General features: G+C 46.0%; 1 protein-coding gene across 4 annotated transcripts in view; it reads right to left on the bottom strand.

Annotated features, from left to right (window-relative positions):
• The window catches only part of ITGA7 (integrin subunit alpha 7), a 208,333-nt gene extending 190,400 nt beyond the window's left edge, over nucleotides 1–17,933 (bottom strand). For 2 of the 4 annotated variants that reach the window (XM_033936972.1, XM_033936973.1), the window contains exon 1: nucleotides 17,343–17,931. In XM_033936972.1, the coding sequence (XP_033792863.1) occupies nucleotides 17,343–17,518 (176 nt within the window). In that variant the 5' untranslated portion in view covers nucleotides 17,519–17,931. Of the gene's footprint in view, nucleotides 1–17,342 lie in introns of all 4 variants that reach the window. The other 2 variants (XM_033936975.1, XM_033936974.1) reach the window with 2 other exon arrangements.
• Between the last annotated feature and the right edge of the window lie 434 nt (nucleotides 17,934–18,367).

The raw sequence follows: 18,367 nt of genomic DNA, 5'->3' as shown, positions 1-18,367 counted from the left end.
CCACTTGGGGCGTGCCCCAGCGAGCAAAAATGGAGAGGAGCGTGGGAGGATCCAAAGTCCACTCGTGGGGTTGCAGGATGCGACTGAGATTGTCTGCCAGGGAGTTCTGCTCGCCCTGGATATAGACAGCCTTGAGGAAGAGACTGCGGGTCGTGGCCCAGGTCCAAATGCGAAGAGCCTCCTGACAAAGGAGGCGAGATCCCGTGCCCCCCTGTTTGTTTATGTAGTACATGGCGACTTGGTTGTCCGTGCACAGGAGCAGAACCTGAGGGAAAAGAAGGTGCTGGAAGGCCTTGAGAGCGTAGAACATGGCTCGAAGTTCTAGGAAATTGATGTGATGTTGACGCTCCTGTGGGGTCCAAAGACCTTGGGTGCGTAGGTCTCCCAGGTGAGCTCCCCATGCATAAGGGGAGGCATCCGTGGTGATGGTCATGGAATGCGGGGGCAGATGAAAAAGAAGGCCCCTGGAAAGATTTGAGGAGTTCAACCACCATTGTAGAGATTGCTGAAGAGACGATGTCACAGAGATGGGATGAGAAAGAAGATTCGAGGTCTGTGACCATTGGTTGGCCAGAGTCCATTGAGGTGTCCTGAGGTGGAGTCGTGCCAGGGGAAGCACATGCACCGTCGAGGCCATGTGGCCCAGGAGGACCATCATCTGTCTGGCAGAAATGGAGTGATGAAGGAGCACCTGACGACACAGGCGGAGCAGGTTCCGCTGACGGTCGGAGGGGAGAAACGCCCTCATTAGTGTGGTGTCGAGAACTGCTCCAAAAACTGAAGGCGCTGTGTGGGAAGCAGATGCGACTTGGGGTAGTTGATCTCGAACCCCAGAAGGTGGAGGAGAGAGATGGTATGATGAGTGGCTTGTAGCACAAGCGGAGAGGTAGGTGCTTTCACCAACCAATCGTCCAAGTAGGGAAACACCTGGAGGTTGTGAGACCTGAGGAAGGCCGCCGCCACAATGAGGCATTTGGTGAACACCCTGGGTGATGAAGCGAGGCCAAAAGGTAGCACTTTGTACTGATAATGGCGATGGTGCACCTGGAATCGTAGGTAGCGACGTGAAGCTGGATTGATTGGTATGTGAGTGTAGGCCTCTTTGAGGTCCAGGGAACATAGCCAGTCGTTCTGAGAGAGATGAGGGTAAAGCGTGGCAAGGGAGAGCATTCTGAACTTCTCCTTGACAAGACATTTGTTGAGGTCCCTGAGATCGAGAATGGGACGTAGGTCTCCTGTCTTTTTCGGAACCAGAAAGTAACGGGAGTAGAATCCCCGGCCTCTTTGTTCCAGAGGTACTTCTTCGATGGCATTGAGGAGAAGGAGGGATTGGACCTCCCTCAGGAGGAGGGGGGTTTGAGTTGGAAGAGAAGCAGACTCTACGGGAGGATTGTCTGGTGGAAGAGTCTGGAAGTTGAGAGAGTAGCCGTGGCGGATGATGTTGAGGACCCACTGGTCTGATGTGATGACCTCCCAACGGCTGAGAAAAATGTGGAGCCTGCCTCCGATTGGTTGAGGAAGAGGCAATGAGGGTGGAAGACTGGCTAAGCCCTGGAGAGAGGAGTCAAAAGGGCTGAGAAGGTTTGGCAGGAGGAAGAGGCTTGGCAGGTTGATTAGACTGTGCACGAGCCTGGTTGTGTTGGTGTTGGCGAGCCCGCCTAGGTTGCTGTGAAGGTGGGTTAAGCGGCCTAGCGGAGAACCTGCGCTGGTATGAAGACTGTGGTTTGTAAGGCCGAGCTGGAGGGGCCTTCTTCTTTGGTTTAATGAGAGTATCCCATCTGGTCTCATGGGCGGAGAGTTTTTGTGTGGTGGTATCCAGAGACTCTCCGAACAATTCGTCTCCCATACATGGGGCGTTGGCTAGTCGGTCCTGATGGTTGACATCCAGATCAGAGACCCTGAGCCAGGCCAGGCGGCGCATGGCCACAGCGATGGCAGATGCACGGGAGGTGAGCTCAAAGGAGTCATAGATAGAGCGCACCATAAATTTTCTTAGTTGAAGCAGGCTGGAGATGTGCTGCTGGAATAGTGGGACCTTGTGCTCCGGCATGTACTTTTGCATGGCGGAGAGTTGCATTACCAGATGTTTCAGGTAGAATGAAAAATGGAAAGAGTAATTGTTTGCCCTGTTGGCAAGCATGGCATTCTGGTAGAGCCGCTTGCCAAACTTGTCCATAGTTTTGCCCTCTCTGCCAGGAGGGTTAGAGGCATATACACTGGAGCCTTGAGTCTTTTTTAAAGTGGACTCAACCAGGAGAGATTCATGGGGCAGCTGGGGTTTATCAAATCCCGGGATTGGAATAACCCTGTAAAGGCTATCCAGTTTACGGGGTGCCCCAGGGACAGTTAGTGGATTTTCCCAATTTTTATAAAAAGTTTCCCGTAGGATGTCATGCACGGGTAACTTCAGGAACTCCTTAGGAGGTTGATCGAAATCTAATGCCTCCAGGAAAGCTTGTGACTTCTTGGAGTCAGATTCCAGAGGCAAAGATAAGGCCCCCGATAACTCCCTGAGGAATTTTGAAAAAGAAGATTGCTCAGGCTTAGATGTGGTATCGGGGGCCGAGGGCTCTTCGTCCGACGACGATGCATCCTCCTCGGTACCGAGGGGAGATTCTTCCCAGAGGTCCGGGTCTCTGACATCGGTGTGTGCGTGCCGAGAGACTGGAGTGGAAGGCTCGGTATGATGAGTTTTAGACCGAGACTTGCCTGAACGTACCGAGACGGTACCGGGGGATGAAGACCTGTGTCTGTCTCGGTCCCGGGAAGAACGGTGCCGGTCAGGTTCGCGGGAAGACCGGTGTTCCGCTCGGTCCCGAGGAGGATCGGTTGTCGTCAGGGCGACGGCCTCGGCATGGGCATGGATATGCGGTGCCGAGAGAATGGGCATGGAGGAGTCCATAGGTACCGATGGCGTGGATACCGGTTGGACGGTGTGGGGCTCGGGCCGGTCTGGTACCGAAAGCAGCGGTGCCAGGATAGAGGGCAAGAGCTGCTTAAGTTGCTGTTGGAGTTGTTCCTGCAACTTATCCTGGAGGATGGCCGCAATGCGGTCATCCAGGGGTGGCACCGGAACCACTTTTTTCTGCTTTGGTTCCATGGGTGCCGCTCTACGCTCCGGCGATGAGGAGGCCGATGACGAGGCACTCACCGATATCGGAGCGGAGCGCTTTTTAGTTCGGCGTGGAGCCGAAAGAGCCGGTGTCGCCACCGAGGTGGGAGGGCGCTCAAGGGTGGAAGGCTTCTTAGCCGGCTTACCTGGCGCCGGTGGCGCCGATGTAATTTCAGGCGGTGTCGAGGTGGTCGGTGCCGACTTCGACGGTGCCGCAGTTGAAGAAGTCGAGTCCATAGTCGGGCCGGTGCCGAACAGCAGACTTTGCTGGATTTGGCGATTCTTCAAAGTGCGTTTTTTAAGAGTGGCACAGCGGGTGCAGGAGTCCGCCCGATGCTCCGGTCCCAAGCACTGTAAACACCAATTGTGTGGGTCAGTGAGGGAGATCGGGCGTGCACACCGCTGGCACTTCTTAAAACCGGGCTGCGGGGGCATGAATGGGAACACGGCCTCCGCAAAATCAAACCCCGAGGCCTGGATCGTGACAACAGGCCCCGCCGGGGCAAGAACAAAAAACGAAACAAAAAGAAAATTTTTTTTTTTTTTTTTTTTGGAAATGAAAGAAAAAAGTACCCGAAGGTAAATAAAACGAAAAAAGAACGCGAGCGGGAAGGCAAAAAGAGGATTTCAATCGGAGTTGAAAAACGCACGTCTTCTTCGCTCCGCGGAAACGAAGAAACTGGGGACCACGCACTCCTCTGTCGGGCGGGAAGGCACTCGCGCACGCGCGGTGCGGCCAACTAGAAACTTCTAGTTAAGAAGGTCCGTACCGAGGGCTCCGTCGGTGACGTCACCCATGCGTAAAGAATATACTGCCTGCTTGTCCTGGGATAAACTTCTTTACTGGAAACAATCTACTTAGATTTTAAAAATCTGCTCTTAAAACATTTTTTTTTTTAAATCATTTTTAAACTTTTTATCTTTTTACTAAGGAATCTTCAGAAACAGCACTCAAAATATAGTTCTTCATTTTGTAACTATGACATAACTATATTAATAACGGTACTGATCTACCTGTACTAGCAACTCTATTGAATGTCCATCTCAAACTAAACTCTCCATTGTAACTTCCTGGGTAACTGATCCAACCTCTTGTAATATACAGTACTCCCCGGATATTCACAGGGGTTCCATCCCAGGAACCACTGCGAATCTTGAAAAACCGCGAATATGGTTTTCAGCGGGGGAGACCGGAGAAGGCAGCCGGAGAGGCAGGTGAGAGCAGCCGGAGCGCCTGCGAGTGAAGGAAGTCACTCGCGGTATGCTCCGACTGCCTCTTCCTGCACAAAGTATTTAGATCAATGCTGTCTTGTTAAAATGTTTATTTTATTTTTATTTTTCCTCTAACTCTACTTTTCACTTCTCTATTACCCTCCAGGTACTTTAGTTAGATTGTGAGCCTTCGGGACAGTAAGGGAATTTTTCAAGTACCTTTCTTATTTCTAATCTTAATGTATATTTTCTGTAAACCGCTTAGAACCTAACGGATGTAGCGGTATATAAGAAATAAATTACATTACATTACATTACTATAAGGAGCTGCGTGTCAAAGCAGCTCCTGATTGGTGAGGCCCGACTTTAGTGCAGGAAGAGGTGGTCGGAGCATATCGCGAGTGATTTCCTACACTCGCAGGCGCTCCGGCTGCTCTCCTGCCTCTCCGCTGCCCTCTTCTGCCCGGTCATTTGCGGTTGCAGCCTCTCGCGGTCCCGGTCATTTGCGGTCAGAAAATATCGCGAATGACCAGGACTGCGAATCACCAACAGCGAATGACCGGGGGGAGTACTGTAATCCGACCTTGAACTGAATAGGTAAAGGCAAAATAGAAAACCTGATTAACATAACATTTTGAGTTGACGCCGCTATGCTTCCTCATTGGCCCACTTTTTTGAGTAGATGCATCTTCTTTCATATATAAACGAATAATTTCAAAGAATGCAATTAACCATATATTTTAGTTTGTACATTGATAGTCAGACCCGTAGCCAACATGCATGTTTCACAATCAGATCTACCTCAGGCACAATCTTTAAACTACTGCAACCCTCTTCTTCTCAATTCCAATAGTCTGCAACATGGAACAGTATTGAAAACACTGCTTAAAAACTAAGATTGGATACCAGCAGCATCATTAAATATTAGTTGCTAAATTCTTGATTAGCCCTCTATTCTACTCTATTAAAAGCACTTTCATCAGTGCACACATATCATACCAACCAAATGGTGTCAGGGAGCCCCCATAAATAAAAAAACATTAATCAGAAAAAGAGCTGGGACGTACCCTACAAACTGCTTATTACTGCAGTACAATTTTAAATAAGATTAGCGTCCTTTTTTATCACTTTACCTCTTTGGGACTTTCTAGGGGTAATTCCCTGTTGCTGAAGAAGGCTTTTTTGCTATCTCGTAAATGTATCCTCTTGTTATGGAGGCAGGCTGAGGTGCATACCCTCACAATGTGGAAAAATGAACTGTTTACTTTGTTGAAGTATGAATATTTGGATACTAAGAAAAGTGGCCCTGGTCAATGGAGGAAATTCCGAGCGATTTGGGCTCCGGGGTCTGGGACAATTTGTCTCCGGGTGCCCGAAGTGCTCTTCTGAATTTCTGACACTGGAGTGCTTGGGGGGTGAGGGGTGGGGTTGGGGGGGGGGTTTGGGGGGTGGGTTGTTCTTGGCTTTTGATGAGTATCTTTTGTCTCCGCGCAAAAACCACGTGGTAGACCCTCTTGTCTTGTGTTTTGATTTGTTCCTAGTTCTTTGTATTCAGATTGTGGTTTACTTCTTTGTATTCTTTTATTCTTAATAAAAGAAAATTTACACACACACACACAAAAAAAAAAGATTAGTGTGCTCCCTTGACAGGAAGGGTGAAGGAAGAACAGGGTAAGGGAAGACACCCGGGCCCCAGTGGACCACACAGATATTGATCGGGCTTCTCCACTTGGACTGTGATACCTTCTGAATAATTTACAACGTATTCCCTCCCTCGCCTGAAAAAAAAAAACCACAGCAAAGGCGGTGCCTTAAGAAAGAGGAGAATCTATGACCAGCAAGTCACAACAAACCAAGGCTACAGAGCACCTGCTAGAACCAGCCTGGTTAAGAGCAGAGAGGGCAAGCATCCCACAAGAGCTGATTTTTTAATGCATAAATAAGGAGATAATTTCTACTGGTTATTAGAAATGCAAAACTTGCAGGGCATCTGCTATACTAAGAACTGAAGCTACGCTATCAGTATTTATTCTGCTTTAGTCTTGTGGCATTTAACCATTTTATATCCTGGCATTTGATGTTCCACAGTTAGAGGGAGGAGCACATTTTGAGCCCAGTACCATCATCACTCTGAGCATTCATTCCCATGCTGTTGATACTGCAGCCATCTTTCCTTTGGGAGATTGTGATGTCATAGACACCGACTGCAACATCACTAAGCAGATGATCAAGGGGAACAAAAGAAAGAGCAATAACAGCCCCTGCTCTCAAGAGGGGCTTTGGGGAAAATAGTACACAGTGGTTTTACAAAGGTGTAGTGGGGGTTTCAAGGACTCTTCTAAGATGTTACAGGTCAGAAACTGCTAATGAGAAGGGGAGGCAGAACCTGTGAAATAGGATCGGCCCAAAGTTTTGGGAAGAGCAAGAATAGGAAAGGAGTGAGATGGAAGAGACATGCAGACTTAGGTGAGTAAAAGGACATGAGACCCAGTGAGGTAGAGAGAAAATAGATGCCAGGGAAAATGAGTGAGAGAAAGCTAACCGAAGATGTGAGAAAGCCAGCAGGAGAAGGAGAAAGAGAGAGAGCCAATGGCATGAACTGCTAGGCCTGGGTGAGATTCAAAGCAGAGGCATAGCTATGTGGAGTGCAAGGGGAGCGGCTGCTGCCCCAAATGGATTTGGAATAAAATAACGCCAAAACGGGTCAGCTCTTCAGCTTCACACCGACACCTATTTTACAAAAGGTCTGCTCCCCCGATATCAAAACCTGGCTACGCTTCTGATTCTAAGGGCCAGATGAATTAAGCATTTTCCCCACAGACACAAAATTGGAGAAAATCTGTGGTATGTCAAGTTCAATAAATCAAAACCATCTGGCTCCTAAATATGCATTCAGGGTGCAAAAGAGAAGCCACTCTTGAGGTGTGGAAAATGTTACAGCACTGAAAAAAAAGTGAGTCCCTCTCCACCACAACCACTCCCTCTGGAAAAATGCTCCTAAAGGATCTCTTCTGCTCTCTCCAATAGCTTACTGGAAACTAATTCAAACACAGCTAAATGTGGGCTTCCAGCAGCACAGAGAAGGGCTTTGTACACCTGTTGCCACTGGTTCCGAGTACAAACAGCTAAACTCAGACACTCTCATCTATCTTCACACATCTGTATTGATAGAAATAAGATGGCAAGACAGGAGGGTGTTGTAAGGTCAAACAACTTCGTAAGAATATAAGAATAGACATACTGGATCAGCCCAGTATCCTGTTTCCACAGTGGCTAATCCAGGTCACAAGTAACTGGCCAAAAGCCAAATAGAAGCAAAATTTTATGCTACCAATACCAGGGCAAACAGTGGCTTCCCCCATGTCTCTCAATAGCAAACTATAGACTTTTCCTCCATGAATTTATCCAAACCTTCCAAGTTAACCGCTCTTACCACATCCTAGGAATAAGCAGTGGATGTCCCCCAAGTCATCTCAATAATGGCCTTTGGACTTCTCTTTTTGGAAATTATCCAAACCTTCATTAAACCCTGCTAAGCTAACTGGTTTCACCACATTCTCCAGCAACAAATTCCAGAGTTTAATTAGACGTTGTATGAAGAAACATTTTCTCCAATTTGTTCTAAATCTACTACTTAGCAGCTTCATCATATGCCCCCTAGTCCTAGTATTTTTGGGAAAGAGTAAACAAGCAATTCACATCTACTCTTTCCACTCAGTATTTTATAGACCTCTATGATATCACCCTTGAGCCCTCTCTTCTCCAAGCTGAAGAGCCCTAGCTGCTTTAGCCTTTCCTCAAAGGGAAATCGTCCCAGCCTTTTTATCATTTTCATTACCCTTCTCTGTACCTTTTCTAATTCTGCTATATATTTTTTTCAGATATGGCAACCAGAACTGCACACAGTATTTGAGGTGTGGACGTACCATAGAGTGATACAAAGGCATTACGATAACATTTTCATCTTTGTTTTCCATTCCTTTCCTGAATTCCTAACATTCTATTTGCTTTCTTAGCAGCCACTGCACATTGAGCTGAGGGTTTCAACGAATCCTCAACGATGACACCTAGATCCTATTCCTGGCAGTGACATCACATAGCTATAGTTTGGGTTCCTCTTTCCCACACACATCATTTTGCATTTGCTCACATTAAACATCATCTGCCATTTTGACTCCCAGTCTCACAAGGTCCTCTTGCAATTTTTCACAATCCTCTTGTGATTTAACAACTTTTAACAACTTTGTGTCATCAGCCAATTTAATTATCTCACTAGTTATTCCTATCTCTATCAGGGGTGTCCAACCTTTTGGCTTCCCTGGACTGCATTGGCCGAAAAAAAATTTTCTGGGACCGCGCAAACGCTGCAGCAAGAACAGAGAAGGGAGCTGGCAAGACGGTAAACACCTGGGGGCAGCAGAGGAAAACACTGCATCGCCCTCGACTGGGGCCGCACAAAATACTTCAGGGGGCCGCAGGTTGGACACCCCTGCGATCATTGATAAATATGTTAAAAAGCAGCCATCCCAGCAAAGACCCCTGGGGAACCCCACTATTTGCTCTTCTCCACTGACAAGATTGACCATTTAAACCTACTCTCTGTTTTCTGTCATTCAACAAGTTCTTAATCCATAATAGAACATGTACCTCCTATCCCATGACTCTAAATTCCTCAGAAGTCTTTCATGAAGTACTCTGTCAAATGCCTTTTGAAAATCTAAATACACAATATCAACTGGCTCTCCTTTATCCACATTTTTCAATCGGCTGCAAATTACTGCTGCTATTTTTAACCAATAACGGGTGTGCATTCTCCGTGTTTATCATGCAAAGTATGTCAATACAGTGCAGCTTTATAAGATATGGCTGTACCGGGATGGGTACATCGCCGTAAATTGATAACATCCACAGATTGTAGCACAAGTGGTATTGTATATGTGATTCAGTGTCCATGCAAACCCTTATATGTAGGACACACTGTTAGGAGCATTCGTGTCCGTATTGGAGAACACATATCTAGAATTTCCACACAGGTACTTGAAGCTCCTCTCACCCAGCGTTGGTTAAATGAAAATCATCAAGTGTTATCGTTATTCTATTTTGGAAGTTCTCAGATTACCCCGCGGGGGTAATTTGAAAGCGAGGCTCTATGTTAAAGAACAGAGCTGGATTTTTAGGTTAGATACACTTCACCCAAAAGGTTTAAATAGTGAGATTGAGTGGCGAGCATTTTTATAATGCAGTTATTTAGCAATTTATTATGCATTTTTATAATGCTTCTCTATGATGCATTTTGGGGCATTTTTTCATCTTTTTGCGATAGTTTTTTAAAGCTATCACGTATTGTTGAGTGGTCCCCTAATTGGCTGATAGTCCCCTGCACTACTACGTAATGACGCACGGGATCTTTAAAAACTTTACGGTGTCAGTATGATCGCTTACACACTATGAGGAGCTGATATGGTAGAAGCTATTTGTATGTTTGGTAAGTGCCATTCGTAGCCTTGATTTTTACAAAAAAATTTTAACCAGTTATATTTATAAGTTTGATTGAATTTGAATAAAGCATTTACATTTTAACATTTCGTATTTTTAGTGTCATCGTGCCCATACGTTTTGAGATTTTCTGTAAATTCTCCTTCGGTTCCCTGAGGCAGGAATGAAACGTTCGTCGGAACCCGCAAACTAAAGATAAGTTTGAGTTTCAGACCTATAACACATTGTTTATTATTTTGAAAAAGTAGTAGTTTGGAGCACTGAAGTAAATACTCCTAACAGCGACAAGTCTTACAACTAGTTTTGTGAATTATGCGATGATTGGGCGGTGAGGTGGTAGTGTTGGGGTTTCCCTGTTATCACCTCCATTTCTCTGAGCATATAATTTCATTAACAGTTGTATATACTCACAAGCATCGGATAGAGACCTTCAAGATCATGAGGGGCATAGAGAGGGTGGATAGGGACAGATTCTTCAGACTGAAGGGGACAACAAGTGCGAGGGGGCATTCGGAGAAACTGAAGGGAGATAGGTTCAAAACAAATGCAAGGAAGTTTTTTTTCACCCAAAGGGTCGTGGACACTTGGAATGCGCTACCGGAGGAAGTGATCAGGCAGAGTACGGTACAGGGATTCAAACAGGGATTGGACGGATTCCTGAGGGATAAAGGGATCGTGGGATACTGAGAGAGGTGCTGGGATGTAACACAGGTATAGAAAGCTAACCAGGTAATAAGTATAGAAACCCAACAGGTCGTGCATGTGCAAGACCGGAGGGTTAGGACTACGATGGGAAGACAGGACTTCAATGAGAAACCAAGGTGGCAAGGGAGCCCCTTCTGGTGATTCAGACAGGTCGTGACCTGTTTGGGCCGCCGCGGGAGCGGACTGCTGGGCAGGATGGAAGCACTGCTTATGTGCTTATGTTCTTATTATTCACAATTGAGTGATTATTTCATATATTTTTTGCTATTTTTAACATGGCAGTAATCTGCATGCTTTTTGAGTACTGCGTACTACGGTCAATATTTTGTGGAAAGCTCACCTTGCGGTTAGCAGCTCTACTATATAGCTTTCTGCATGGGCCCTCAATCCAGAGCAGGAGCCTAATATATACTTCATTCCACTGGGTCATGAGTAGAGAATGACAAGGGGACAAATTTGTCCCCGCAGGAACTCAATTTCTCTGTCCCGTCCCCGTGAGTTTTGTCACTGTCCCTGTCCCATTCCTGTAAGCTCTGCCTTAACCGCACAAGCCTCAAACACTTATGATTTTAAAGCGTTCGAGGCTTGTGCAGATGAGGACAGAGCTTGCAGGAATGGGGCAGGGATAGGAAAAGAACGCGCGGGGACAGAAAAATTTTGTCCCCGTGTCATTCTCTAGTCACGAGCAGGCAACCTACAAGCCCTTCAGAGCAAAAGCAGACCATGTGCACTTTTGCAAATCTTTATCTATATCCATAACTACTAAAACAGATTACTCAACTAAAATTGAATTACGAGGAGGATGTTGGTCACAGACCCCTTGGTCCGACCACTACATATACTACTTTCTTCTAGATTGGCCTGTGCAATCAAACCCAATCTTGACACAACAAAAACAAAAAATTTTAGTTAGAAAATCTCCTGACCCCATCAAATTTTGGAAACGCACAGATTCATTCTTAGAAAACAACACATCTGAATGTCCATCTAAACGGAACAACAACTGTAACACCATCTTAGATGAAATTGCCCCTAAGCACTCCATAAAAAGACATTCAGATGATGCTAAAAAGTGGTATGATATTGAACTATTGGAAATGAAGCATTCTGTAAGACGCCTCGAGAAAAAATGTATAAAATCTAAACTAGCCGAGGATAAAGTAAAATTGAGACTAGAAGTTAAAAATTATAAACTTATGTTAAGGGACAAACGAAAAACTTATTATTCAGCTAAAGCTGGTGCTACTACTTGTAATGTTAAAAAACTATTTCAATTAGTCAATAATACATTCAATGTAACACAAAAGAAGCAATCTTCTTGGTCACCTCTCCCATCCGCAGATGATTTAGCCAATTTCTTTAGTTCCAAGGTATTACCTTTGAATGTGGACTTAAACCTTAATTTTGATGATGAAGAAGAGGTTCATGCTGACCTGTGTTGGTCTACTTTTAGAACATAAGAACATAAGAAACGCCTTCACCGGATCAGACCTAGGTCCATCTAGTCCGGCGATCCGCACACGCGGAGGCCCAGTTAGGTGCTTTCTGTTGGAGACCCGGATTTCCCGTATCCCCCGATATGATTTGCAAGGTGTGCATCCAACTTGCGCTTGATAAAACAGATTGGCACGATTTTTCCAAATTATTCCATAAATATGCGCGATCATACTGCTGCCATGATTCCTGCCCTCCAGATTTGATGGTTGTTACTCCCTCAAATTTTAAATTGAAGTTATTTGAATGGATTACCGACTCCCTGGATATAGGAAAATTTCTTTCAGATGCTGGTAATATAATAATTACCCGATAATTAAAAATATGAAGGAATCTATTTCTCTGCTTACCAATTACAGACCAATAGCATCTATTCCCTTTTTTGTTAAAATCATGGAAGGTCTGGTTCATATCCAATTGACCAAACATCTTGAGCAACACACTCTACTCCATGATTCACAATCAGGATTTAGATCCTACTTCAGCACCGAAACGGTGATAGCTGCATTACTGGATTATTTAACAAGCCTTCTAAGTAAAGGCAAAAGCGCACTAGTGCTTCAATTCGATCTTAGCAGCACCTTTGATTTAGCAGATTATCCTACTTTATTAATTTGTTTGGATACTCTGGGCCTTCAAAGAAATATTTACTCCTGGTTCAAAGGTTTTCTGGAGTCCAGATTGTACCAAGTTAGGTTTAGGACCCACCTCTCTTCAATCTGGAATAACCCATGCGGTGTTCCTCAGGGTTCTCCACTTTCACCTACACTATTCAATGTTTATCTTTCATCACTGGGCTCATGTTTGAGCAACCTGGATGTAGAACTGTTTAGTTACGCTGACGACATTACTATTGTCATACCTTTTACTTCAGCCCTATCCCAGATTACCAAAGTTAAAATCGTAATGAAACAGATGGATTCCTGGATGCAAAAATTTAAACTCAAACTAAACTCTGGCAAAACAAAGTTTTTCGTGGCGACTGCTAGTAATATTTCTTCTGAACCTTCTATGAGTATAAATTCAACTCAGTATATAATTCATCCAACGATTAAAATTTTGGGAGTTATTTTAGACCAGCATCTTACAATGAATGCTCAGATAGATGCTGTAGTGCATAAATGCCACTTCACCTTATGGAAATTACAAACAGTTAGGTCTTATTTTGAATTTACTGCTTTTAGATTACTGGTTCAATCGTTACTACTGACAGTCACCAAGAAAGAATTAGCAAGTCTTACAATAATACAGAATACAGCGGTCAGAATGATTATGGCCTTAAGAAATTTGATCACGTTACACCCTTTTATTGCAAATTGCATTGGCTGCCAATGGAGGCCCGGGTATTGTTTAAACTAGGCTGTTTCTGTTACAAGGCTGTTTATGGTACAGCTCCTTCTTACTTAGTCAATAGATTTTCTTTAGCATCATACAGACATAGTAGAAGAATTCATCCTTTGTTTAATTTTCCATCTGTCCAGGGTTGCAGGAGTAAGAAATTTCTAAATCATACTTTGGCATCTCAGGCAGCTCTTCATGACAACGAATTCCAAATATTGTTGGTTACTACCTATGGTTATGGCCATTTTAGAAAACAATTGAATACCTATCTTTTTTCTAAATATTTGACTGTTTAACGAATCATCTTATTTCATGTAACATGTTTACTTTTATAACTTTTTGTAAACCGCGTTGAACTTCTGATTACGCGGTCAATAAGCCGATTCAGGCATTGTTTGTTCTTTTTACCTCACAACTTAGATGGCCAACCTCTCCCATTGTAACAAAGTGGACTTGGCTTGTTTTTTATCTCAGGGGCTCAGAGAGCTAATGTTTCATCACCTATTTCTATTCAGCAGTCACTGGTAGGCTGAAAAAAGCTACTGTGACAGGGTGGGCCAGGTGGTCTGTGTCAGCCAGAGACTCGTGGGAGCCTGGAACCCCAGGCAGTGATTGGCGGTCAGAGATAACTAAGCACAGCAATGTAATGAAGAGGTTGCAGCTCTGCCTCCAGGAAGGCATGGGAGAGAAGCAGCCGAATGCTTAGGATGGTAAAATGAGTTTTCTCTTGCATTCCTGGCTTTCTATTGCTTTTGAGTTTATTTCCCTTACTGTTAGAAAATAAACTGCTGACACTGATCTAAATTTATTTTCCCTGTTCCAAAGACACACCTAATTATAGCCTCCCATACTGGACGGTATCATGGTGACCTATAGGAGGCACTCTGCCACATCATTGTATAAGATCAGCAGACATGAAGGGAGTCCTTGAGCATCCCACCTCTGCTAAGCGGGGTGAAGGCAATATAATCTATAATTTGCTTCAGAGGCTGGACACGGTTTATGGAGAAGGACAAAGCACAGGGAAACGGGAAATACGACAAAGAATTTCCTTCCTCCTCCTTACTATTGATGGATCCTTCGAAACAGACAATTTCACAGGAAACTCGGATAGCAGCTGGGAGTCCTCATGACAAGGAGGGTCTCCTTTGGGGAAGTGTTCAAGTGACTCTCCGCCATGAACCCTCTTACTATCTAAAAATCAACAGGGCACACTCTGCCTAGGTCAGGGGTAGGCAATTCCGGTCCTCGAGAGCCGGAACCAGGTCAGATTTTCAGGATATCCACAATAAATATGCATGAGATAGATTTGTATCTCAAGGAGGCAGTGCATGCAAATCCATCTCATATATATTCATTGTGGATATCCTGAAAACCTGACCTGGCTCCGGCTCTCGAGGACCGGAATTGCCTACCCCTGTGTTAGGGGAAGAATTCTCTGTATGTAGGAAGAAACATAGAAACATAGAAGATGACGGCAGAAAAGGGCTACAGCCCATCAAGTCTGCCCACTCTGCTTACCCACCCCCTGTCTATGCCCTAATGACCCAATTTCCTTATCTTGACCCTCGTAGGGATCCCACATGGGTATCCCATTTATTCTTAAAGTCTGGCACACTGTCTGCCTCGATCACCTGCACTGGAAGCTTGTTCCAATGATCAACCACTCTTTCTGTGAAGAAATACTTTCTGGTGTCGCCATGAAATTTTCCGCCCCTGAGTTTGAGCGGGTGCCCTCTTGTGGCCGAGGGTCCCTTGAGAAAGAAAATATCATCTTCCACTTCGACACGTCCCGTGAGGTACTTAAATGTTTCGATCTGCCCAGTATAGCAACAATAGGGATAGGGATTTGTATACTGCCTTTTTGTAGTTTTACAACCACACTCAAAATGGTTTACATGCAGGTACTTCAAGCATTGTCCCTGTCTGTCCCGGTGGGCTCTCTAATGCAGGGGTGTCAAAGTCCCTCCTCGAGGGCCACAATCCAGTCAGGTTTTCAGGATTTCCCCAATGAATATGCCTGAGATCTATTAGCATACAATGAAAGCAGTGCATGCAAATAGATCTCATGCATATTCATTGGGGAAATCCTGAAAACCCGACTGGATTGCGGCCCTTGAGGAGGGACTTTGACACCCCTGCTCTAATGCACCCGAAGCAGTGGAGTATTAAGTGACTTGCCCAGGGTCACAAGGAGCAGTGTAGGGTTTGAATCCACCACCTCAGGACGCTGAGGTTGTAGCTCTAACCACTATGCCACACTCTCCTATTGTACAGACTACTGTGACAGTAAACCTATAACCACTACAATGGGGTTCATAGACAACGGCGCGAAAGACAAAAGCGCGCGCTGACAATTGAGCGCAGCGCGCGCCGCCACACCGCTCTAAATTACAGTTTTTAGGGGCTCCGACGGGGGGTTTTGTTGGGGAACCCCCCAGTTTACTTAATAGACATCACGACGGCATTATGGGGGTTTGGGGGGTTGTAACCCTCCACATTTTACTGTAAACTGAACTTTTTCCCTAAAAACAGGGAAAAAGTTAAGTTTTCAGTAAAATGTGGGTGGTTACAACCCCCCCACAACGCCCCGCGATGTCTATTAAGTAAAGTGGGGGGTTCCCCCCACGCCCCCCCCGTCAGAGCGCTAAAAACAGTAATTTAGAGCGGTGCGGCGGCGCGCGCTGCGCTCAATTGTCTGGGCGCGCCTTTGTCCCGGCGCGCTTTTGACCTGACACCCTACAATGGTTATAGTACTGCAGAAGTTTCAGGGAGGCATATGCACCCCCTGAACTGAAAATGGCACCTCCTTGTGACACTAAGAAACTAGTGCTAAAAAAAGATACCATACGATCCAGGGAGATAAATTTCCACTCGCTTTATTTCTGCACATATCATGCAAGATGCCCCCCCTCTCACCCCCACTAATGAGAGCAGAGTGAGTGATGAGAGGGCCCCTCATTCCCAGCAGAAGCAAGAGAAAGGCACAGTTGTTTGCTACACTTCATTTATAGTCATTCAGTCCCACCCTGGGAAACAGAATATATAGCGTATATAAGCTGTGAACATGGCATTTGATTTGGACTATAAGGGTTTGTTGTTTAATTGGGAGCTTATGATTTAGTGGGAGCTCTGACATGGGTCATGATTTGAAAAGTTTCGACCCCTCTCCACCCTCCGTATTAGGAGGCACATACAGTTGGTTTTTTTTTAGGGACAGGTCTTGCTTCAGAACAGCTACAGATAAGATCCCTATCAAGATCCCCATATATAAGCTATGAACACGACAGTTGATTTGGACTATAAAGATTATATATATATATATATATCTCATGTGTATGATTAAAAGCATTCACAAACTACTGTCCAGCTGTTCAACTTGCACTTTGGAATTTCTCCCCTGAGGCTTTTCATCCCAAAAAACACTTAAGGTCCAGACTTTCAGTTTGAGCACTCCTGTCTACATAGCAGCCATTCCCTGCTTCTGAGTAAACAGCATGGATCAAAGAAACTAAAGGTGAAGGTTGTCTGAAGTACAAATATTCATATGGAGGGGGAAGGGGAGGGGGGAAACAGTACTACAGCGTCTTTTCCTAAGTCTTCAGGACTCCAACAGACCCCTACAATCTCCACACACACACCCCTCCCTCCCCCCCAAAAAAAAGGACTATAAATTTATAAATTAAGGCTATGGAAGCATAGGAACCAACACGATCGGCGTATAAATAGACTGGACAGAAATTAAGAAGTTTCCTCAGTGTGGTGGGTGGGCTCAAGCATCCACTGCACCGGTGCTGTCACCCCAGCCGGGCACTTCCGTACTTAAGAGACTATAAGCAGGGCTCAAATATTTGCTGCATAAGAGACAGCATGGGAGAGGGGGGAGGGGTAAAAAGAGAGTGCCTGAGCAGAGACCGGGGGGGGGGGGAAGTGCCTCGGCGGAGCACCCGAAAGGGCGGAGGGAGACTGAGCGCGGACTCACCAGCTGAAGGGGTAGGGTCGGAGCTGCCGGTGCAGAGCCACGGAGAAGCCGAAGAGGCTGCCCTTCTCGCCGTCCCTCAGCAGGGTGTCCGTGACATCCAGGTTAAAGGCCGAGCTCCGGGGCGGCGGCAGCAGCAGCAGCGCGAGCAGGAGGTGCTGGAGCCGTGGCCCGGCCATCGCGATCGCCCACTGCAGCCCGCCGGGCTCCGTCCCCCTCGCAGTGCCTGGGCTGCCAAGGACAGGCTGCGCTCAGAGGGCTCCCACGCCCCCTTTCCCGCACAGGATCTACGCGAGGGAGGGGGCGGGCAGGTGCACAGGAATCCCACACCCTTTCTCTGCGCGTGGCCGGAGCGGAGGCTCCCCCCCCTCCCCCCTCGACTGGATCCCCAAGGTCGCTGGACGTCCCAGTAGACACGAGCTGCTGTGCCTAAGGCAGAAAATAACGGCTCAACCCATAATACCTGGGCCAGCAATTGCGCGCACGCGCTACAGTATTTATGGGGGGTTTTTTTCCCAACATCTCTGTGATGCTCTATAAAATGCATAATTCATTGCACGTTTCTCGGGGCTTCTTTCGCTTTTTGCTGTTCGGTCTCGCGGGTGGGGCGGGGCCGGGGGGATCCAGCATCTTCTGGCCAGCAGGGCAAGGCAGACCCGCAGTGCTGGCAACTCCTGGGCCCTCTGCGAGCTTTCAAGGAGGGAGAGAAACAAACGGGGTGGGAGGAGGGCTGGATTAGGGAGTCGGGACCAGAATAGCCTTCAAACAAGCATACATTCAAACCTCCTTTTTTATTTATATCCGCAAATCTAGGCGAGACTATTTTACTGATGTGACAAAAGTTTTAAAATGATGGCAGCCTGGGCTCAACTTTAAACTACTGCAAACTGGAATTAGGGGGAAACCAATGGTGATGTTCTCTCTGAGGTCCCCAACCTGGAACCTTCTTAAACTTGTTTCCATTTGCCTCACTGCAGCTTAAGAGGAAGGTGGAACCCTCACCCTGCTGACCCCAACCCGTTACCTTT

Source organism: Geotrypetes seraphini, chromosome 3 (genome assembly GCF_902459505.1).
Source record: "Geotrypetes seraphini chromosome 3, aGeoSer1.1, whole genome shotgun sequence".
Taxonomy (NCBI): domain Eukaryota; kingdom Metazoa; phylum Chordata; class Amphibia; order Gymnophiona; family Dermophiidae; genus Geotrypetes; species Geotrypetes seraphini.
Note: the sequence above shows the minus strand (reverse complement) of the source record. Positions and strands in the feature narration are given on the sequence as shown.